The sequence below is a fragment of the Epinephelus moara genome, chromosome 6 (genome assembly GCF_006386435.1).
Source record: "Epinephelus moara isolate mb chromosome 6, YSFRI_EMoa_1.0, whole genome shotgun sequence".
Taxonomy (NCBI): Eukaryota; Metazoa; Chordata; class Actinopteri; order Perciformes; family Serranidae; genus Epinephelus; species Epinephelus moara.
The window spans coordinates 20,358,110-20,380,909 of record NC_065511.1 but is presented as its reverse complement, the minus strand read 5'-3'; the positions used below and the strand labels follow the sequence as shown (position 1 = coordinate 20,380,909).

Below are 22,800 nucleotides of genomic sequence, written 5' to 3'. Positions count from 1 at the left end.
TAAATGTCATAATAAATAATCATTTTATCATCTATATCAAAACCTGCTGATTAGCAAATGTTTTTACTAACATGTCATTTTACAGCATATCCAAGCAGTATGAGGAAAGTAATGTAAATCAGGGAATAAGTGAGACAGTCAGCACTAGTCAAAGAGAATGAGAGAAGAAATACTTTAATAGCACATTTGCACATCATGAAGCACATTTAAAAACAATTCATGTTGACCAAAGGGCTGTACAGGGACTCATATGCTAAAAACAAATGCATGAGAGGCAACATAACTGTCAGGAACACAGCTCACACATTTAGAGACACAACACACACACATACACACACACATCAGGGAAGGCCACATCAGGGGCACTCAAATGCTAATGAATAAAAGTAGGTTTTGAGTCTGGGCTTAAAAGAGTCAGTGGTGGGGGCAGGTCTGATTGGTAGGGTGGATGACCATACAATGGCAGTGTTATGTAAAGATGAATTGAATAGGATGGATCAGATTAAAACACAAGAGCAGTTTATTATATCTGAGCATAGCCGCTGCACTGATGGAGCATTGTAAATGGTTTGGCAGATGAAAAGGTGTATCTTAAGAACAGGCAGAATTCATCCAGTGAGACTGCCAGGTGCATCTACTGACAACCATGGATGCAAAGAGCATTATGCAGGTGTCTTTAGGGTCTCTTTGCTTGACAGTAAAAGTAGAAGAAGCTGGACTTGCCACTTAAAACATGGAGGGTGATGAAGGCAAAGGTGGAGGATTAGGCATATGTTCATATTCTCCTTTGCTTTGCTTTGGTAATTATGTTTTTGATGTATTTTTTTTGCATGTGAGAGAAGTCCACATGGCAGTTTTGAACAAAAAAACGTAAAAGTGTGTGTATATCTCCTTTTGTGAATAGATTCTTTTAATCTCTTACCTAGTAGACTATGCTTGAAAACAACAGCTAGTGTTGCATCAGATAAGAATTGCCACCTCATAAGAGACACTTATGACTGGATGTATGACATATTTATATTTTAGCAGGAGACTCTGGTGATTAAACAGCTTACAACATTGCAGGTCACCAGGTGAACACTGAACACAAAAGAGATGTATCTAATTCTTCATACAGCCTGTTTCAGCTCTTTTCAGCTGTGTTATTTTCACTGAAAGCCAAGGCAGAAACACATGTTCTTGGGTGTGCCTTCATCGATGAGGCAAACATCTTGGACTTCCCATGATATTTCACAACTTGTGTGTCCTGCATTAGTGGAGATGTAGTCGTAGAACTCCAGCAACTCCTGTTGGTGATGACAGAAAAAAGAATGTGATCTTACACACATCATTATAAAGATATGCTTTACTCTAGGTGCTTTTGTTATACATCAGACAGCACGTTTTTGCAAGCATATGCAATTTTATTTTTAATTGTTGTGCATAGTTTATTAATATTGGACCAAGAAAGGACATATGCTGCAAGTAGTTGCATTTCATCCACTGCAAAACATCCTGGCTGGCAGCATATGTGTCACTGTATGGTAGAGGTTAGGTGTTTCAAATGTTATCAGAGATGTCCCAACTTCCTGCAACAAACTAGTGTCAGCATTTATGGTATTTTCACTTCTTTGTCATCCAAAGCTGTTCTCTTTTATTTAAACTTTATCCAGAGTAAAAAGCAGAAGTGTTTTAATTACCGTACTGTTGGTGAAATTTTATTTTAATTTTATAATGTATTATTATATTATTAGTTGTATTTATTCATTAATGTTTTACCACATACTATCGCCAATGAAAAATAGGAAATGTGTATTTCCTGCTCTAGTCTGGTTAGTGTAATATGCCGCCACTGCAATAAAAAATACACATATTTTGCATTTAACCACATTGTATTTACCTCAATACCAATTTCCACTTTGCAGTCTGATTAAATATATTGTACAATAGTTTATTAATGGGTTTTAACACCTTTGAAACATCGCGTGAACTTTATTTTCTAGGTTATTCCAGCCAACTCAACGCACCTTTGTTAGGTGTGTTCGTTTTGTGTCACTGTAGTGATTTTTGGTCATATGGCGGAATTGCCATTGTCATGCCTTTTGTTTCATCAGCAGCAGTATTTTTAAGATGAGTCTTACTAACACTGCTGCCCTAGTTTTGGGGTTGTAGTCTGCAAATGTAACCACAGCGGACGGATGTACCTTGCAGGCATGAAACCCGCAAACGGTTTCTTAAACAACACAAAGCGTCACTGTTCAACGGGCGGCGCTGTGATATTAAACAAGCGGCCTTTGTGTCTTTGACGGGTCGTCTGCCATCAGAGGAGCTCAGTTCAGTTGGCTAGCGGAACAACAGCAGCAGCAGCAGCAGCAGCAGCGGATGGTACAGATTCAGCTTCGGTTACCAGCCTCAAACCGAGATTTGTTACTGTATTCTGTTTATGTTTATGTGAAACTAAAGGTAAAGTACCCTTTTTGCCAGCGCCTACAGCTAGCCTAGCTTTAGCAACACAAGCACGGAAAGCTAACAGAGATTTGTAACGTTAGTGTTAACTGAAGTAGCAAACGGCAACGTTCTGTTAGCTGTTAGCTGTTAGCTAGCTTGTGAAACGGAAACGGATTTGTCATGGATTAGCTAAAATGGTTAACGGTGCAGAGCATCGCAGCACAATAAAACTGAACGTTATGGCGAGGAAATCTTACAGAAGTTATCGCTTTAAAGCAGCCCAGATTTATTTAGCTATCATTGTCGCATTTAGCCAGTGTCTTTACATTAAAATGCAATTTAGCGATTAGTCACGTTTAGCTGATAGCTTGCCTTGGCTGGTTTGGTGTTAGCAGTCAGTTCCTTTATGAATTAGCTCGTTAAGAGGATTAGTCAGTCAAAACCAGGCTGCCTCAGACTGCTTGTAGCCATCAGCAACCATTATATTTGCTTGCCACACTTGGTGTACAACTTCCTGTAGCCTCAAAGGGGTATTAATGTTTGTGTAACACATTATGTAACTAAGACATGTGTTCATGTTGTTATTTTTGTTGCTGCCCAAAACAGCCTGTGGAGGTTGTTGAGGGGCAGATGAGTTTGATAGGTGAGCAGATCAGTCAGTGGCTAACAGCTGTGGAGTCCAAGGCTGTGGACGTTTAGTTCATGATATACAGTATGCAAGAAAGGAGCTTTTGTTCAGAGGACATCTTAGTCTGTGGTTCATCACAAAGCTCTAGTTGCTCCCTGTCTCTGTTTTCCCAGTTAACTAAATCTTAAGAATAAATCATCAGATGTTTGCTTATTTGCTGAAGTGACCAAGAAGCAAACTTAACTAACCTACATTAAGATAGTCCATGAATTTGGCCAGTTGTCAAGTTGCTTATGTGCTTTAAAGTAAACAACCGCCAAATATCTTTTCAGTGTGTCTGCACAGTTTGATAATGTATGGTTTCCTCCTCTCAATCAGGTGACATTGCCTTGTATGGAATGACAACCTCACACCGATATATTGAATCCAAGCTAGCGGGTAAGTTGTCACTCTGCAGTCAAAGTTAATACTGTGTGTCAGTTCACCCTGTGTTGATGTGCTCCTCTGTTGCCATTGTCCTGTTTCACAATTTTACATTAGCTCGGTTTGCTGACATGGAGTGGCAGACACCAGCTGTGTCAGAGAAGTTCCAAAGCCGTTTTGGCCGCCGGCCTGGAACATCGGACAGTGGGGACACTGGTCTTGGCACCTCAGCATCTGACAGCACAGAAGGTGATCACTTTTGCTCGTCCCCCCCCCCCCAATAGTGTGTATTGTGTAACATTGTTTTGAAGTATGTGTGTCAGCGATGGTGCTCCGGTTTTAACTCCATACAGCCAGAGGTGGGTGCTTTTTGTCAGCTGCATATATGTGGTCTTTACAGGGTATATGTTCTGTAGCAGGGCTGTTTACCATTTAAACTTATATACTTTTAAATCAGTGTTAGCTTGAAAGTTAAGAACAGTCATATAATGTATCAAGAAGCCGCACATGGCCCCAGACTCAACCGCAACCCCCTTTTTTTGTGCTGAGGCTGAAAAGACTTCATCTTCACGTTTGTGTCGGTGTTTCTTAGGCTATTTATGGAGTGAGAAAATGTTTGTGATCCACTGTGGGTGCTTGGGAGATTTGCAGAGGTAGATTAGAGTCCCAGCCAAAAATGCCCCAAGGCTCTGCTGCACTACTCCGGTGTTGTGGTTAATTGGGAGGATGGGGTGTTGGGATGCCAGGGCTGGACGGCTAAATGGAAACTGGACCTTGCCTTAGGTGTGAAATGTCAAAGTCAACAAGGTTTTTTTGAATGTTATGTTTTTTAATGGGAATATCCCAATGGAGAAAATGTGAAATCTCAGTGGAGATGGGACGTGCGTGCATGTACTATATTTATACAAGTATGTCCACCGAGTGGAAAAAATAACAGACTCACATTATCAGAAAGGTTCTGTGTAGTGACTGACCAGCTGGGGACAACGGGAAACTCTACAAAATAATAGACTGAAAAAACATGAGAAGTGTATGAACACTGTAGGGTCTGGACTATACAAAGCTGGCATTAATGGCAGGGCTGCCTTTTGGAAACTGTTCATAACAACTGCAAACAGGTCAATGGCGTCCTTACATAAACTTGCCTCTATGTGTGTTGGCTTTCCTGAGGTAGTCTTAAGGACACAAGGCTACATTTAACACACAATGTCTTTGGCCATTTGTTAAACATTGTAGTGGATTTTTGGTGGTGTGGCTAAAATGTGTCAGATTTTTGTCACTTTTGTAATTAGACTATTTTATGCACGCTTCTACTTAAATTGATTGAGTGCTTCCCCGATCAACACAGTGAATTAAAAGATCTCTGAACACCACTTGTTACTGCTACAGTCACAAGATCTGCACATCACTAAACCTGAAAGGGAAAGTGAAGAGAACAGTTAGTAATGTTAGCAGATGCATATCTTCTACATCTTCCAAATAACTGAATAGGCTTATTGTTGAGGTGTCCAGTGTTATTTTACAAGCCCTGAGCACGCTGTTCATTCAGCTTGTAAGACAACATTCCTGGAAGGATTGAAGCTACATTCAAGAAAAGCGTGGCCCAGCTCCTTATTAGACTGTTAATATTCATTAGTTGTCCAGTTTGCATGATATTTTTTCCAACCCTGTGCATGTGCTTGTTTTTTAGATAAATTTTTTTATATCGGTTGTCTACATTTGAGCTTAATCTACTACTGACAGACTTGATTGTTTGGTTACAACTGTTGAGCATGCTATCGGTGCTTGTACAGCTTTGTCCTGGCACTTAAACCAACAGCCGTGCCTAGCAACGTGACAATTAGCCCCAAATTTAGGCACAGTAATGACCCGTTGGAGACAATACCACATAGCATACTTGGTGTCTAAATTAAACCGCTTCAGAATACTCTACTTTTTTTAAAGAAAGGACCGTTGTTTTTTAATTTTAGTTGCTATGTTTTTAAAACCTTCTGTTTTATAGCTGCAGGTAATTCGTATTATGTTTTATACTTTCCAAAGGCAGGAATGTCTGTTCAGCAAACATCTACCTATTATTCCTCTTACAAAGTAGTTCAGACTTGTTCTAGCCAGACATGTTGAATCAGTGGTGCCTGAAGGCTTCTTTTATATGTGAAGTTTTACCTTCCCGAAAGCCTGATGTTGTTTCCGTAATATTCTTGCCTTTGTACTAATTATTATTTTTCTCTGTGACAGAGAAGTTTCTAGTTTAACAAAGTCGTGGTTTTAAGCTGGACAGGACAAACGTATCCCATTCAGGCTTTGACTTTGAATGTACACGTGTGTGATGTTACAGTGGGAGGAGGCAAGGTGCTTAAATAAGCGGCACCCACAGATCACTCTGTAACATGAGAGGTGGGCTATAAATACCCCTAACCTTTCCTATGTGTGCCTGTTTGTGTGTGTTTGCTCCGAGCTTGGTACAAGCTGGTTTGGCTGTTCGAGGACAATACAGTTTTGGGCACAGGGCCTGCTTGCTGCGTCGCTGTCAGTCTTGGCTTCGTAGGTTGATTTGGTACCGTTGAGAAATGCAGAGGACGGACTTTTGTTTTGATTTAAGGCGTTCAGTGGCTGAGCTGACCTCAGTTCAGCTGTAAAAAAACATGCCACAGCTAATAACATGTTTGTTGCGTTGGAGTGAACGCCAGGTTTCCAGACTTCAACAGGTCTCTCAGGTTTGTAATGCTGCTGAAATCAGAGTTATGTAACTTTGAATTGTGTCCAGGCTTGTGGAGATATCTGTGGGCTGTTTGTCGTGATCTTAGCTGTGTTCTTGAAGATCCTTGTATGCATAATGTGATCACTGAGGTTTTCAAATGAAGACAGTTAACATTTTTGTGTGTGCTTAATGGAGCGGATTGGGTGTATACTCTGAAGTCTGAGGGTGTTTCTCTTTGCATGTTGTTGAGGGAATAATTGCAAGAAAAAGAAGACAGTTTAGTCAGCAGTTCTGTTGTAACAGTGGATTATAATTTGTTGATATGTACACTCAGCAATGTGGCAACTAACACAAGCTTTATCAGTGCTATACAGAAACATATGTTTCTGTTAATCATGTAATATGGAGCTTTTATTCTGTGCATTGGTTTAAGTCTATTATAAGCCTATTCCCTGGGTTGAGTCAGTCAGAGCCAGTTAATTCTTTCAGTGGTGACACCTCATCATCAAAGTAGGCCACCCATAAACCCTGCTGCATCTACTTTACATCACCGACTGAAAATAGAGAAAATGGCCTGCAGTATTGCTCTAGATATTCTGCACTGGTTTAACAAGGTCTATAGTGAGAGAATACCAGTTAATGTAATTTCAAATAACTCTTTCTTCTTTTCCTTTTCAAAGATTTCTGCAGTTCCAGCAGCAGCCCCCCTTTCCAGCCCATCCGCAGTCAGATCCCAATACCTACTGCACATGTCATGCCATCCACGGCCGGAGCCCCGGCCTCTAAGCCCCATTCATGTGTCCAGGAGGATTCCCTGTCCTCCGAGGGTCACAGGTCTTCCTCAAGCTCCAGAACCCCAAGTGGCTCCACCTCGAAGTCTTCCTCTCTCTCCAAATCAGCATCTTCACCCAACCTGGATGCTCAGGCTGGTGTGGGAGGCGATCATGTGGGGCCAAAGCCAGACTGCCTGAGCCGCTACCTCAGCCTTGTCAATGGGCTGGACCACTCGCTTTTCCCCTCGGATCACACGCGGATGGATGAGGGCCAGAGGTTTGACACTCCTGCTGTGGAGCCTACGCTAAATCAGTCAGCCCTGTTGGGGGGGTTATGCCCTGATGTCAGACTCCGATTACAGGCAACCGGGATTAGAGACACCCCAGACTGTGTGTCTGAGGCCTACAGAGGCGGCATGGAGCACAGCTATAAGGTTTTGCCTGAAGCTAGGCCTGGGGTTCCCGGCACAGCGGAAACCTCTAATCAGAGGGGCAGTCAGCCTGGTGCGGCCGGATCTGCTGGAGTTTATGCAAACCCTCTCAGCCTGCAGACACAGGCTCTGCTGAGGGAGCACGCAGGCTCCAAAGGTTATGAGCCATTGCGGCAGGACAGATGTGGTGAACTGTCCAGCTGGCAGCAACAACAGCAACATAAGCAGCAACTGGAGAGTTTACGCCTGCAAGTGGAGCAAATGCAGGTAAGCATTTATCCTGAAATTATACTTCACTAGAGGAAAAGAAACACATTAGACACACTTCAGAGTGTTTGTTTATTTATGTCATAACTGTCAGCGTTTCTTTTGGATCATAGTAGAGGGCAGCCATTGTGTCACTTTGTCTTACAACTCTGCTGCTGGGTGACAAAACAAACTTGTTTTAGGGAAACACCTTGATAACTTACAGGCCAACGGAGCAGACTTGTGGGGCAGTCGCTTTGTTTGTGGACATTGAAATCTGTCCAGAAATTTACATCCTGACACATATATAGGTCAACACTGGGAAAATAACGTCCCATCAAATAAAGCCCGAAGCCATACAGACGGCTTGTCCTATTTTATGGCAGGATTTGTCACGTCAGTCAGCAAAATCAAAATCACAAGCACTTCAAAGGGCTCTCTGTTGTCTGCTGTCGGGTTAGAAAAGTTGCATCTTATCACATGTTTCATTCATATAATCCTATAGTTGATCAATGCCAGACAGCTGATCACAGCTTCTCATTTGCAGTGTGTAAAAAGCTGTTGAAATAATAAAGTGTTTTGCACAACAGCTTTTTACCACTAAATTTTTTGCCCCATGGCAGATGCTGACAAAGTGCCACTCTGGAGTGACTTCCTCGTACTGTGTGCTGACGCATTAACTGACATTATCATTTTAACACAGTTTTTAAGTACTTTTTACTCATCTGAAATACTGGGAGAAATATTTAAACGTAAATTGGGTTGAAGGGGTTTTTACTGTTTGAAGAAACTGTTGACCTTCCTGCGAGTCATACTCCTGATAATCATTCAAACATTGCCTCATAAACTAAATGATATCTCTTTAAGCTTTGAGAGGAGCATTCATTCATGGTGCTAAATGTATTCTTCGGGGCACCAGAATACAGCAGCATTTGGCAGAGCTTCTAGTGTGTGTTGGAAGAAAGCCTTTAAATAGTCTCGGAGGTGGAATTACATTCTATTCTAAAAGAGAGATCTGCACCGCTTGATACTCATCGAGTCTTATTTCTCTTTTATGATAGCCGTTAGAAACTGACCATGTTGTTATTGACAAAGTGTCTATGAGTCAGGTGTCAGATGACTGCTGTGGTATAAGAATAATTTGATCAGGTGTCAGGCTACGAAAGGCTAGCACTAATTCCTGAGCTGTTTGCATTATGTTTTGTTACTATTTTTTAGAGTTAGGTTTCAACACCTGTATTGCGGGCTCTATAAACTATCTATACTGTGCTGAGTTAAAGTGTCAGTGGTAGACGAAGTTTTTGATAAGGTAAACGGGTTTTTAAATCTTTGCTTTAATCTCCATTGTGTGATTTCTCCACACAATGCAGGTTTAACTGTCACATGGTGTTTGTCTTTTCGTTACAGTTGATGAGTGCTGGAGTGGGTCAGTACCCATCTCTGTACTCGACGCCTGTTCACTCGGAGTCTGGCAAGTGGGACGCTCTGGTCAAAGCCAGTGAGAGTCTGCTGAAGGAGAAGGAGCTTATCATCGAGAGGCAAGTGTTTCTGATCATTTTACTTCTCCTGTGGAGGACAAGGGAATCTTCTTATTGCTACTTGATAATAATACATTTCTTAATGCTTTGTGATACAGTTCATATTGCCTTGATACTGTGAAATATAGTCTTTATGTTTGTCTCCTAACTGTAGGGTGCTTTAACAGATTGTTTTTCCACAATGTTGCTGACTTTATTGTTTCTCTTGTGTTAACAATGGTTGGACCCGGTAATGATGCAGACAAAAGCAGCACATGTCCCAGTTGGAGCAGCGTCTGAGGGAAAGCGAGCTGCAGGTCCACGGAGCCCTCCTGGGTCGAGGAGCTTCTTATGGGGATATGTGTATGCTGCGGCTACAGGTGAGAGAAAACATGTACTAGCTCCTAAAAACAAACACTGAGAGCCCTGTGCCGTATTGTTATCGTCTTTACAAACTGTTAACCCTCAAGAACCTTTATTGCAACTTAAGTATGACACGGTGGCTTTACAGGAGGCTCAGAGGGAGAACGCGTTTCTGAGGGCGCAGTTTACTGAGCGCACCGACTGTGTTGCCCTGGAGAAAGCGGAGGCAGAGCGCAGACTGGGGGCCGTTGAGGCCGAGACACGCCGACTAACCGACAGCCTGAAAGAGACCTGTGAGAGACACGCAGAGGAGATGAAGAAACAGGAAGAGAGGGTTTGTGCTTGCCTAACACATCCTCCTAACATACGTCCGTTTTGGTGCCATTTATTGGTTGAGAACTGCATTTAAATCTCGGCTTTGGTGACGTCAGTAATAAAGAGAAGTTCCTGCCAAACTTCCTGCCACAACAGTACCAAAGAGCTAATATTACAAGATATGGAAACAAAACACACAGGAACCCTTTAACTCTCCACAGGAGCTGAGATGCTATTTATAAGATCACTGTTAAACTTAGTACATAAATAGATGAATAAATGTGTTTAACTGTAGGTCTAACAAGTTCAGTTTATCATTTTCATACAGAAAGATCAATGGTGCTAAAGCGGCTTCCCTGAGGCCAACATGTGTGACTAACTGTTTGTAGGAACAGTTAGTCACACGTAGAGTTATGAATGAGTCTCACGCCTATCACTTTTTGAGCATATCATCCTGCTTACCACATTTGCCTATTTGTGCAGATCCGCAGTCGAGACAAGCACATCAACAACCTAAAAAAGAAGTGTCAGAAGGAGGCGGAGCTGAAGAGGGAGAACCAGCAGCGTATTGAGACTCTGGAGCGCTATCTAGCTGACCTGCCCACCTTGGAGGACTACCAGAGTCAGAATAAGCAGGTCAGCACAGTTTCGCCTTTCTTACTGGGTTTGTTTTGATATACATGGGTCAAGGTGTGTAAACCATTAAACCTGGATCTGTCTTTTGTATGTTATTTTGTCAGCTTGTAGAGGCTGAACAGCAGGCTGCTCAGCTACAAGAGAAGGTACGAGAACTGGAGGTCTGTCTAGAGACGACGCGCTCACAACTACGGGAAAAAGACACACAGCTGGAAGATCAGAAACGCAGAGAGAGAGACCTGCTGACCACCATTACTGAGTATGTACACGCACACACATCAACAATAATATCATCTTCTCAGTGTGCATGTTAACTCAAAAAGTAATAACTCTGCCTTATGTGTGTTTTTGTTTTTGTCCTCATCAGTATGCAGCAGCGGGTACAGCAGGGCCTCGAGGATGGAGCCAGACTGCCTTCCCTGGATATGGAGAAGCTCATAGGAGAGAATAATGCTTTGAGGGAGGAGCAGCAGAGACACAAAAAGGTCTGTTGTTTGTCTGTTTTGTGCATTTCCTCTGTAAAAAGATCTTGTGGGTACACCTGATACTTGAAATACTCTTGTGACCAGGGATGAGCATTTTAATTAACTTCCATATTCAAGTATTTTCTGTCGCTGCACTGAAGGAGTGTTTCCCGAGCCGCTCTTCCCCAAGACATCTCACCGTCTGCCCAGTAGTACAAGCTCACACAGCAGCAGTGGCCAACATCCCAAAACCAACAAACCAACACCAGCACCAAAACAGCTTGACTCTGCTGTTAAACCTGTTAATAACATTTAGGTTATTTAAACTGCGTGATGTTAACTGTAAGCCCTATCACTCTGTGTGTGTGTGTGTGTGTGTGTGTGTGTGTGTGTGTGTGTGTGTGTGTGTGTGTGTGCGCGCGCATGCATTTATACATTGACTGAAAACTGATGTTTCAAGAGTACTCGAGTACTCATGCCTATCACTACTTGCGACAGCTTTATTTTGAATGCTCATTGGAGTACAGTGGGTGAAATTTGATAAACTAGACTACTATAGACTATTTTAAATTGACCTCTTCCAAATTAGACTTCATGAACTGTTCACTCTGTGCCATGTAATTGTAGTTTTACTGTTCATATGCTTGACCCAAATGACTTCAGCAACAAAAAGTTGATCTAGCTGAGTAAGGTGAGAGGAACTGTGTGTTAGAAACAAGAAGTGATCAGTTTTCTGGAAGCATGTTTCTGTATATTGTGGTTAAAGGCTTGTGGCAGCAAGCTGTCCATCATCTGTTAATCGTTTTTAAGTAACATTTGTTGGTCTGGTTTGTCTTCTTAAATCTTCTTTGTAATGTTAACCATGCTGTCTGTGCTGCTGTGTGCTGTGAAGAACACGCTTCTGTCCGTAAACACACACACAATTTCCACAAAGCTCAGATCATGACCTCACAGTACGACAGAACAGGGAGGTTAAAGAATGATGTAATTTGATGAGAGAAATGAAAGGATTAGGAGATGACTGTTGCATTATGTTGTTGTCTTTTCTTTGCAGGTCATTGAGAAGCAGCACCGAATGATGGAACAGCTTGGCTCTCAGATCCAGGTGACTGTCTCTTCACAATGAGTCTAAATTATTGGTGTGGTTACTGTTCAGTTTATTGTCCTTTAACATTTGTGAGTTACTGTTTGTGTCTGCAGGCTTTGGAGGAGCAGATATCTCAGGAGGAGAGCAGCTCTCAGGCTCTCAGAGAAGATGTGTTGGCCAAAGAACAGAATGTGTTGGAGCTCCACGCAGCCATGAAGGAGGTGAGATAGACTAATAACAAAGTGTGGTGCTGTTTACAGAGAACCTGTGAGTCTTTAAAAAAAACCTGTTCACAAACTGCACGACACTTTCACTGGATAATATTGATCCTGACTGCTGTGTTTCAGCTGTCGGCCCAGAACCAGGAGCTGATGGAGCAGAATCTGACCCTGCAGGAGCAAATGAGTGATCCAGAGCAGAGGGGCACTAACCAGGCCTCTTCTGCCCTGCAGCCAGCTGGGGCTCGTCTCACTCAAAGGCTTCATGTAGAGATTGCGTCCTGTCTCAGTGACCTGCGCTCCCTGTGCAGCATTCTCACCCAGAGAGCTCATGGACAAGACCCCAACCTCTCGCTGCTGCTCGGTCTCACATGTAAGCACTACTTAAATTTTACTCTGTCAGTGCAATAGATATTTTCAGGGAAGAGTCAGTGTTGTGAAATGCTGCTACATGTAGCTACATGCTAACATCAGGAAAACGTGATCTTGGTTGGGGATGCTTTTAATTTCTGCCCGATTTCAGATCATATTCCTGCTGAAACATGTTAGATTGTTAAGATTTTGGTTAAGGAGCTTTTAGTGGTGATTTTTCATGGTAAAAAGAGCACCATACTCCATTACAATCATTCCCCGGCTGCAGTGACAGTGCACAGACACCAAGGATGCAGATGTGGAAGACTTGGGCGTCTTGGGGAGTGGGCTTAAAAAGACTAAAATAGTGTTTCACCACGGACAGTGTGAGGAAAATAATATATTATTTGGAACAATAAAGCTTGTAAGTTAAACATGATCAAGTAGAAACCCAAAGTACAAGTATGAACCTGTAAATAAAATCCCCTTTGAAGTCTGGAGGATTGTACAGCATGAATCAGTCATGTTTTTTTTTCCCAGCGCCCCCACCAGTGGCAGAGCAGGATGAAGACTGGATGAGTCCCGAGGTGCTGCAGAAGAAGCTGGTTGAAGCTCAACAGCTGCGTCGTGATGTCGAGGAACTACGCAACGTAATACTGGACCGGTATGCACAGGACATGGGAGAAAACTGCATCACCCAATAACCTCGCCACCCAAGTGGCGATGGAGGAAACTTGCCCCACTTCACCTCTGAAGCATCTAAAATGGGCTTGTCTTTCATGACTAGTTACTGAATGTCAGAAAGAGGACTGGATTTCAATTTTCTTAAAATGAGGACAGAGGAAAGCCCAAATGGTTTAGCTTCTTCTTCTTCTCTGGACTGACTGTACGTCGATTCTCAAGCCTGCCTGTAGCTCAGAACCCTCCCATCCCCCCGGTGAGTTCATCTATTTCAGTCCAAGGGCTAACGGAAAATAACTTACCTCTAATACTTGATCCTTAAGCATTGTGAGTGTGTTTTTTTATTAATGATGACATGAATACTGTCAGTTACCAAACAGTCTTATCCTTTTTGTTCCACTCTAGTGGATAACTATTTGTGTAGAAGTCCCACAAATATAATTTATTTAAACCTTAATTTCCCTCTCGAGGGGAATTATCCAAGAAGTGGTTGACAATCAACTGAAAATATCATAACCTGTGCTTTTAACTGAATTCACAAGGAAGTGTTACTAACATGCCATTATTTAAAATGGTGAACACTGTAACATAAGACTCTGCTGTGAGGTATAAGACTTGATACTGAAGGGTTTAATACCAAATCAGCTTCTCACACCAACAGGCCTACAACAGTTTTATTACCAAAGAAACTGGGCGAAGCAGTTGTGCAAGTCTGTGAATGTTTGTGAACGCTTCTCTCTGCTGCAGGCCTCGTTCTGAATGAATACCAAAATGTGCCTTTCTGTCACGTTTGCAACCACAATGCTAATTCATTTTTAGAACAACCACAAAGGGCTGTTTGCAGCTGACTCCTCGAATATGACCTTTCTCTCAGCGTATCAACCAGTAGGATAGTCAATACATTCCCTGACTCTGAATGTAGCAGATAACTCTGGGCCTCATCACACAGCTTGTGGCGGCCCTATACACTGTTTTTGTTCCTGGTAGACAAATGAAGTGAGTTGAAACTCTTCAGTCTGGGTGAGCTTTGCAGACTCTGCTCTAACTTTAGTTTACTGTACATTTCAGGTTGATAATGGCTGACGCGCATTCGACAGAAACTGTTTGATAAATGTATGACTGAGAAACAGTATTAATCTTCAGTATTATTTATTTTGTATTGTTTGCATTGACAACTCAGTGTGAAAGCCTCCTAATGTGTTGCTGTAACAATGTGCTAATGTGTTTGCAAAACTTTTGTAAAGGTCCCATGAAGTGGCTTTTTGATTGTAATTTTCTCCTGTGGTTTGACGTATTTCATATTAAGATGTTGAGGCTGATGGGAAGTAATAGAGTTTTAAAGACTGGCAGCCGTCATTGAGGGTCCTTCACCTTCTTCATGTCATGTTTTAATCCCACGTGGTGAGGGGTTGGCTGGATCACCCCGAAATCACCAATCACACTGTACTGGATGGAGTTTTATATCGTGTGCAGGAGAAGCCATTTTAAAAAAACAAACTTGACACTTTACAGGAAGAGAAAGGGATTTTAATATAAATATATGCAACAATGACTTTTTGTCAGAAGAATATAGAGAACAACACACCCAGGGACACACAAGCCATTTTTCATTTCATGGGACCTTTAAAATCTCTAGCACAAGATTTATCTTTGGAAAGTCAGGCTCCGCATGCCTTAACATCTCAAATGTTTTGCAAAAGGGAAAAAGATGTTTATATTTTCATACTTTTGTCCTTATTTGTATTTGCATATTTTAGAAATAAAGATTTTCAACATTTTGTTTTGTTTTAATTTGTTTCAAATTGAATTTAATATTAACTGATTTTTAAATTTATACTATGGTTTTCCTAAAAAAACAATGTATAGACTCTCACAGTCCTCTCAGTCATCACTTATGACCCACAAGAAGTGTGTAGCAATGTATTTATTTGCAGAGACTCCACCCTCTTGCCTGTACTTTGTTATTATTTCATTGAGTTCGGACGTTCTTGGTGACAGCGCAGAGTTGAGTCATGCACACAGCGCTGAAAAACCACAAACATAGTGAGGCAAAACAACAAGTGGACAAAGCTGGGGTTGACGGTCACTTTCGCTGTCAATATTGCCCACAATTCTTGCATAGTATAAATTTAACTACAGTATTTTCATCCCTTCTGTGGAGAAAGCCACAAGTACCAGCTTTCTAAAACTTGTGTTATGCCAGATCGGTATCAGCTGTGAATCTTATTAAGCAGATCGGGTACTGACCTGATTGCTCAATCGACTGTTATAAAATGTCATGTTTCCACCAGTGGTTACATCGATTCAGTCTCAGTGGATCAACAACCTAGTTTTTAGAATCACAGCAGTCCCTGTCCTCATGTTACGCAACATAAAAATGATCCCAGGCAGGGGTCAGAGTCCTGGTAATTGTGCATGCTGCTTCACTGTCACACTGTCATGACTTGAAGCTGCAGTTGGTGACTTGTTGGTGACTGTCACTATACTCACACAGCCCTAAATGAGACACAAACATTCTCATTTTACAGCTAAACAGTACACTAAAAGATGTTTCTGGAAACATTTGAGGTGAGAAATAGGCGATGCAGTAACAGAATGTTGATTGATCAGTGCTGCTGAATGCGACTGTGGTTCACAAAAAGTGATGACATAATTGATGTTGGAGACATCTCAGCTCTGGTTGGTTATTTTTAAATAAATGCCATGAGAGGCAGTAGGAAGAGTAAGACGGACTTGATTGTTTTAAACAGACTGTCTCGTACTTTCAGAATATAGTGACAGTTTCAGCAAATAGGACAGTTAATTCATGTAAGTTACCAACTGTAGCTTTAATGGGACACTTGAATAGAGCACATAGTTAATGTTAATACAAACACCTGTGCTGTGCAGACGGCTGAGATGTAACCTATAGGTTTATTTTATTCCCTTCAGTCAATGAATAAGAGCGTTGCTTCTTTCGCAGCAGCAGAGTAGCATTAGACATCAGACCGCACGATTGGAGCGTCTGGTGGTCATCGTCGTAGCAGCACTGTGGGTACGCACTGATGATGTCATAATCAGGGAGACCACTCCCTCTGTAATGCAAGAAACACAAGCAACCAGTGTCACGTGTTGTAAAGAGAAGAAGATGCTTTGTCCGTGCAGGAGGACGAGGTCTCACCTGTGTTTGTCCAGATGCTGCCGCAGGTGGCCGATTGTTTCTGAGAAGCACATTTTCAGCATGTAAGTATGATTCCCATCTTCTGACTTCACCTTGAGTGTGATGACATCACGGGCGGATGAAGGCCGGTCAGGGCTGGACGTCTGCAGTCTAGTGACAGTAACAAAACAAATGTAATAGTCATTACCCAGCTGCAGTGTACAGACATACAGTTCAAAACATGTTTGATGATATAATAATGGCTCAGACTGGTCTGGGACTCCTTCAGGAGGTCACAGATCCCAATCACAATCTAACCAGTGCTGGCTGTCCATTGTGACCCGCCCTATTTTTCAGACCAGTGCCTACACTAATCTCCACATTCTTGACAATCAGCCCTTGCAACCAGATGAGCATTTCAATCAGCCTTTAAATCATGTAGTGTGTTCTTGGATCAAGTAATTCCTTTAACCCCATGAACCCTGTTTTTCCTTCGACATGATTGTAGAGATAGATAATGATTTTAACGCTGCTTACAACATCATATATACAGTATGTCCTGTATCTTACATGGAGTGGCTAATTAAACCCAAGATGCAATATTTTTCATGACCATACCTTCAGGTAAAATGGAAATATTCCAGATCTGTGTATCATTTTTTAGTTTACCCCAAATCCATCCTGACCTGTTTTGTATCTTAAAAACATTGGAGTATTCTCTCCCAGTTAAATAATTCTTTTTTATGACTTAAAATTTATTGAATTTCAGATTTTTCAACACACCAAACCACCTCAAAAGGACCCCCCCCCCCCCCCCAAAAGAAAGAAAGAAAAACACAATAACAAGCTCCCTGAACATCACCAGACAGAAGACAGAATAAATAAATAAGTAAATGAAGTAAATGGAATAGGTAAGGATTGATATAATACATAAAATCGAAGTAAATAAACCATAGTGATAAAAAAACACAACATGTAAGTAAACTTGTCAGATTCCAACCATTAAGCGTCCACTCACAGTCCATAAAAGAAAAATGTCAAAATAGTGTCCATGTTATATAAATATTTCCTTTGGCTGCACCATCACCATATCCTAAAGGAATTGGTCACCAGCAAAATGACCATTTGTATTTTAATTACTCACAGCGTGTCACCTTGAATTTTGTTTTTGAGATTTTTTTTTTCCTTGCCTCCACAATGAAATAATAATCCAAAAAAAGGTGAACATTCTTCAAGAGCAGCAAAAGTGTTTCAAAACATTAATTCATTACAAAACTAAGTTCAGTCAGGACCACCTTAGTCAAATACAACTTTATTCCCATTTGCAGTATCATATTTGGTGGTATGGCTCTGTTCTGGGGCCTCTCTGCCTTTCCTCGGGCTACGCAGAAAGCCTCTTCCACACGCCTACGTGAAAGGCCTAAGGCGGAGAGAACACACCTCTCTGCCCTTCCATGTGCAAATGAGGAAAGCCTAAGGCAGAGAGAGCACACCTCCCTGCCCTTCCATGCGCCTACATGGAAAGCCTAAGGCAGGGAGAGCAGCAGCAAAGACCCCCCCGGGAACAGAACAGAGCAGCATCAATAACAAAGAGAAATGACATTGATAAGTCAGACACAGCATGAAAAAGAGGAGTTGGGGTGGAGGTGGGTTGCAAAGCGGCTTACAGAGGAAGCAGCAGCTGAAGCCAGGCCAGAGCAGTTTAAATAGTGCGCCCTGAATGAGATTTGCCAATTGGTTGCAGAGAAAGGAATCTTGTGATCTATCAGCTGACTCCATCAGATGATCCGCTCTGTTTGCGATCAGCTGATGTAGCTGGGGCGTGAGCTGAACTTGACATTGTGTCCTGCCTGAACAAACACCATGCTTGGTTTTTCTTCACAAATTAAAGGCAACACACACTGAATAATTGTTACACCAATGGTCATTTTGCTGGTGAAGTATTCCTTCAAGGCAACAAAATTGTCTTACATGAAAAAAAAAATCAGTGTGCTTACATTATAAATGATTTTTTTATACCTTTCTTTGATTGCTTGCAGTGCTGGCGTGTCTACAAGGATCACTGAGTTGCTGCTCTGGGCATCAGATGAACCCTAGTGAAAGTACTCAATAGATAGATAATGAGCACACTGGAGTGAGTGTATGTTCAGCACAAGCACAAACAGGCGAGAAAGTGAACTGTAGTGATCATCGGCTGAACACACAAGACCTATGGGTGCAAACACTGTTGTAAGAATCCTTAATAACAAGGTGGATCTTCTATGGTTGCTGCTCACCTGCAGGGCGGCCTTCACTGAGCCCCTGATATCAATAACACGACCAGCCTTCACGACCACCTTTGGCAACTTGTTCAGGAACTGATGCATGCTCAACTTCTTGCCTGCGAGCAGAAGAAAACATGAGAATAACAAAGACTGAGGAGTTTTAACTCAAGTTTGACTTAGGGGAGTGTCTGTGTGGTGTTTGCAGGACAGACCTGGTAACTGAGAACTGCTGGCGTTCGATGGTTCATCTTTCTTCCCACGAACAGCCTGACCCTCGCCAGGAAACTTACTCCACGGCAGCCTGGAGATAAAATCCTCATCTCGCCTGTCATGAACCTGCACATAAAATTTAAAAGATGTAGCGAAGCCGCACATGATATACACATTTTCTCACAAATAGGAACAAACCTCAAAAGGCACACCATCTGGAAACCTTTCTTGAAGCTCAGATGGAAAATACCCGTCCATCAGATCTTGCATGCATCGCTGCAAAAACCAAAGAGAAAGGTTAATGAATACGGTTTAAAGTTTTAAATAATTTCCTGTGTAACCTTAGTTCATAAGCTAACCTGGGTGCTGTGCTCCTGATAAGAGCGGAAAGGCCCGTCAAACATGACAATGCCGTTGCTGTAGAGGCTCAGCTGAATAGGATCCTTCTTTGCCAGCTGTGCCCCCGTGGCCGTCGACTGTACAAAGCTCTCTCCATCCCCTGCCAGGATGTTCAGCTCCTTGATCCTCTGCAGCACGAGGTCAAAGTTCATGTGGAAGTTTCTGACCACGGAGGTGTCTGCAAAATAAAGATACACAGCATGTTAAGAATGATTTTAAGTAGATAATACAGTGATTATCTGTGTTAAGTAAATGTTTAGGAAGCCTGTAAAGATGACAGTAGATGGAAACTACCTGGCTGCCAGACGCCTCTCTCTGGCTGCTCACTTTCAGCTGAGTCACTGCCTTCCCCATCTCCCACCCAGATCAAACCATAGTCATTTAAGAAGCTCTGCAAGATAGAGATCAGCAGAGTTCAACATGGTGTCATCACAAAATAAACATAGCAACAAAATGTTTTATTAAATCGACTCACCTCCATCTCACACACTTGATTCTGCAGCTGCTGGCACCTTCTTTTGAGATCGTCTGTGCTGCTCTGATCATGCGTGCTCTCTAAATCCACAAAGAAGGGAAGATGGAGCCAAAATCAAATACTTTCATTTATAAATTTAGGGTGAATCAAACTCAGGTGTGTAGCTGTTACCCAATTGTTTCAGAAGCTTCTGTTTTTTCTCCAACACAGAAATCCTTTTATCCTTCCAGAGGAAATTGAAAGTGAGAGTTAGACATGTTTAAAAGATGTCTGTTTTGTATTTTGGAGGAGGTGTGTATGTTCTCACCTTGCTCTTGATCTCCTCTGCTTGGCTTCTCACTTTTTTCTCCAGCAGGCACACACGCTGCAGCGCAGCAGACATCAGCTCAAAGTCGCTCGGTGCAGCACCTGAATATCAGGGTCTTAGAGTGCGTAAAAGCATCCTTTGTACTTCTTAAAGTATATATATTCAGTTTGTTTAAAAATAAATAAAGGAAGACAGACTTGGCTTTGTAATAAAAACCTTGGTATGAGCTTATACCTTTCTTTAATGGTGCTTTTGACTTTGAAGTGGAGGCATCATCTGCTGGAGTGTGAGAGGTCGGGGGAGGATTTAGATCAGAGGATTTATCATCATCAGCCAAGGATGACTGAACCTCTAGAAAACCCAAACATAAAAATACATAAAAGTCAAAAATCTGTTTGTCAGAGTAGTGTAATGGTGTAATAACTAGTGATGGAATGTAACTAAGTACGTTTAGTTAAGTACATTATTTTTTCATGCTACTTTATACTCCACTACACTTTAGAAGGACATAGTTCGTTGTACAGCTGTTTGATTTACGCACAAAACACATTTAGAGCTTATCAAACATGATGCTTTGTACAGATTAAACTCTCCAACAGTATGCAATGTTAGAGCTGAAATACTTATTTGATTAGTCAATTAGTTAAAAGAAAATTGATTGATTAAATTTCCATCCAAAAATACCAAACTTCTCGTCACCAGCTGCTTCCTCCTTGTCATCGTAATTTCTCATTTGTGTGAAGCAATGTGACGGTGTCACTGTGGATTCTGGGTAATTGCAATGGGCATTCCTATTTTCTCAATTTTTCTTTTTTTTACAAATTAAACAATAATCAGCCCATATGGGCCATAATGAAAAAAATCATTAGTTGCATCCTTTTAAAAAATAGTTAAAAATAAACTCGACCTCAACCAACTACAACAGTAAGCAGAGGTAGGTAGTAACTAGTTACATTTACTCAGTTACATTTACTTGAGTAACTTTTTGGATAAATTGTACTTTTCAGAGTAGTTTTAATGCAAAATACTTTTTACTTTTACTTGAGTTATATTGTTTTAAAGCAACAATACTCTTACTTGAGTACAATATTTGGCTACTCTACCCACCTCTGAGTACATAATTACATATATATATATATATATATATATATATATATATATATATATATATGTACAGTATATATAAGAATATATTTGTGTTTCTTGTGCCTTGCTTTATGTTATGTTTGTAAAGATTTAATTTATTTTTGCATTAGTTAAAGGGGTATCGTTTAAAATACATGAATTTGAAGATTATTATTTTTGATTGATTGATTACGTTCATGTTCTTATTTTACAAATAAATCAGACGTTACTCAACAATTACTCAGTACTTGAGTATTTTTTTCACCAAATACTCTTTTACTCTTACTCAAGTAATTATTTGAATGACTACTTTTTACTTTTGCTTGAGTAATATTGTTCTAAAGTATCAATATTTGGTACAGTAAGATGCCTGTTCCATATAAATGTATAAATAATATTTATTTATTTAACCAGGAAGTCCCATTGAGATTTAAGCAGCCAATCAAAATACATTTAAAATGCAACAACCTCAACATATAAAACAAAAATCCACAATAAAACAACAACTATTCAAACATAGTGGCCTCTCAAAAAATACAAGCACGTCTCTATCACTACATTCTTTATGATGCTCGTAATGGATATAAATGTGTCTAATTTAGATATTTCTGAAGATTGTTCCATGTCCAAGGTGCAGAGTAGAAGGATGCAGTTTTCCCACATCTGTTAAAACCCAAGTTAAATTAAAAAGCAACAACCTGGAGGAGTGAAGCTGGTAACTACCAGAGCTGACACACAGCAGGGAGCAGAAGTCAGCCGGAAGTTTGCCCAGTATTGCTTTATAGATAGAAATATACCAGTGCTGTTGTCTGCTAGTGGTCAATGATGTCCAACCCACCAAATCATAAAGATGCAGGGATGAGTGAGTGACTTTGCATTTGTAATAAGACATTGAGATGCATGGTACACTGAATCAAGGCTATGTAAAGTGGAGGAGGTTGCATGCATATAAATAATGAATCATTTTTCCAGTTATAACGTTACTTACAGACTTTTAGCCTGCTTAATGCAGGACTTTTACTTATCATTTAGTGTTTCTATAGTGTGCTATAACTTTCTCAGCCACTGGTGATGAGTGTTGTTTTAGTCAGTGCAGTGTCATGCCTTTATGTTTAGTAGGCTCCAAGCTTTAAACCCTACCTTTTAGCAGATTCCTCCTGAAAGGCACTTTAGGTCTGCCCCTGCAGGTCAAAGACAGTTTAGCATGTATGCTCACAGCTGCACACTAAAGTTCACTAACGTTTTCACATGGATATAACCTACCCTTGATCACTCACAGGACCCTGTAGTGGCGCGCGCCTCGTTTTCTTCAGCATCGACAAAGGTGAGCTCATTTTACCTGAGACAGGAAACTCCTAATACGAGTAACTTCACTGTGGGGGCACTGTGTGTGTTTTCCAGTTTGTTTGGAGTCTGTTGCCGTTAGCAACGCAGGGCGAACAGCTGACGTGATGCCTGTTTCATCCACAGGAGGTCGCTGTAACCATCACTCACTCTGTCTATCGATCAGTCCAGCTCCATAGGCTTTATTGGCAGGACTTTTTTATTTCATTTTATTTTAACTTTTGTATTAAGTTTCCACACAATGCATCTGGTGGTTAATACATTCAGATACAGTGCATT

General features: G+C 41.2%; 2 protein-coding genes across 2 annotated transcripts; one reads left to right on the top strand and one right to left on the bottom strand.

The window, feature by feature from the left end:
* The first annotated feature begins 2,299 nt into the window (after positions 1 to 2,299).
* On the top strand, positions 2,300 to 15,033 carry cep85 (centrosomal protein 85). The gene is made up of 14 exons (XM_050046846.1): positions 2,300 to 2,442; positions 3,434 to 3,493; positions 3,596 to 3,727; positions 6,857 to 7,647; positions 9,034 to 9,164; positions 9,406 to 9,523; positions 9,655 to 9,840; positions 10,305 to 10,457; positions 10,562 to 10,716; positions 10,825 to 10,942; positions 11,976 to 12,026; positions 12,122 to 12,229; positions 12,356 to 12,599; positions 13,118 to 15,033. The coding sequence occupies exons 2-14, from the start codon at positions 3,454 to 3,456 to the stop codon at positions 13,279 to 13,281; spliced, it is 2,391 nt and encodes a 796-aa protein (XP_049902803.1). The 5' UTR covers positions 2,300 to 2,442; positions 3,434 to 3,453; the 3' UTR covers positions 13,282 to 15,033.
* Positions 15,034 to 15,182: 149 nt separating this feature from the next.
* Positions 15,183 to 22,585, bottom strand: ubxn11 (UBX domain protein 11). The gene is made up of 14 exons (XM_050046847.1): positions 22,441 to 22,585; positions 22,318 to 22,358; positions 20,287 to 20,403; positions 20,053 to 20,153; positions 19,917 to 19,968; positions 19,746 to 19,825; positions 19,565 to 19,661; positions 19,231 to 19,448; positions 19,070 to 19,147; positions 18,874 to 18,997; positions 18,674 to 18,777; positions 18,417 to 18,490; positions 16,419 to 16,568; positions 15,183 to 16,332 (listed from the first exon to the last, which is right to left on the bottom strand). The coding sequence occupies exons 1-14, from the start codon at positions 22,509 to 22,511 to the stop codon at positions 16,164 to 16,166; spliced, it is 1,476 nt and encodes a 491-aa protein (XP_049902804.1). The 5' UTR covers positions 22,512 to 22,585; the 3' UTR covers positions 15,183 to 16,163.
* Positions 22,586 to 22,800: the final 215 nt, after the last annotated feature.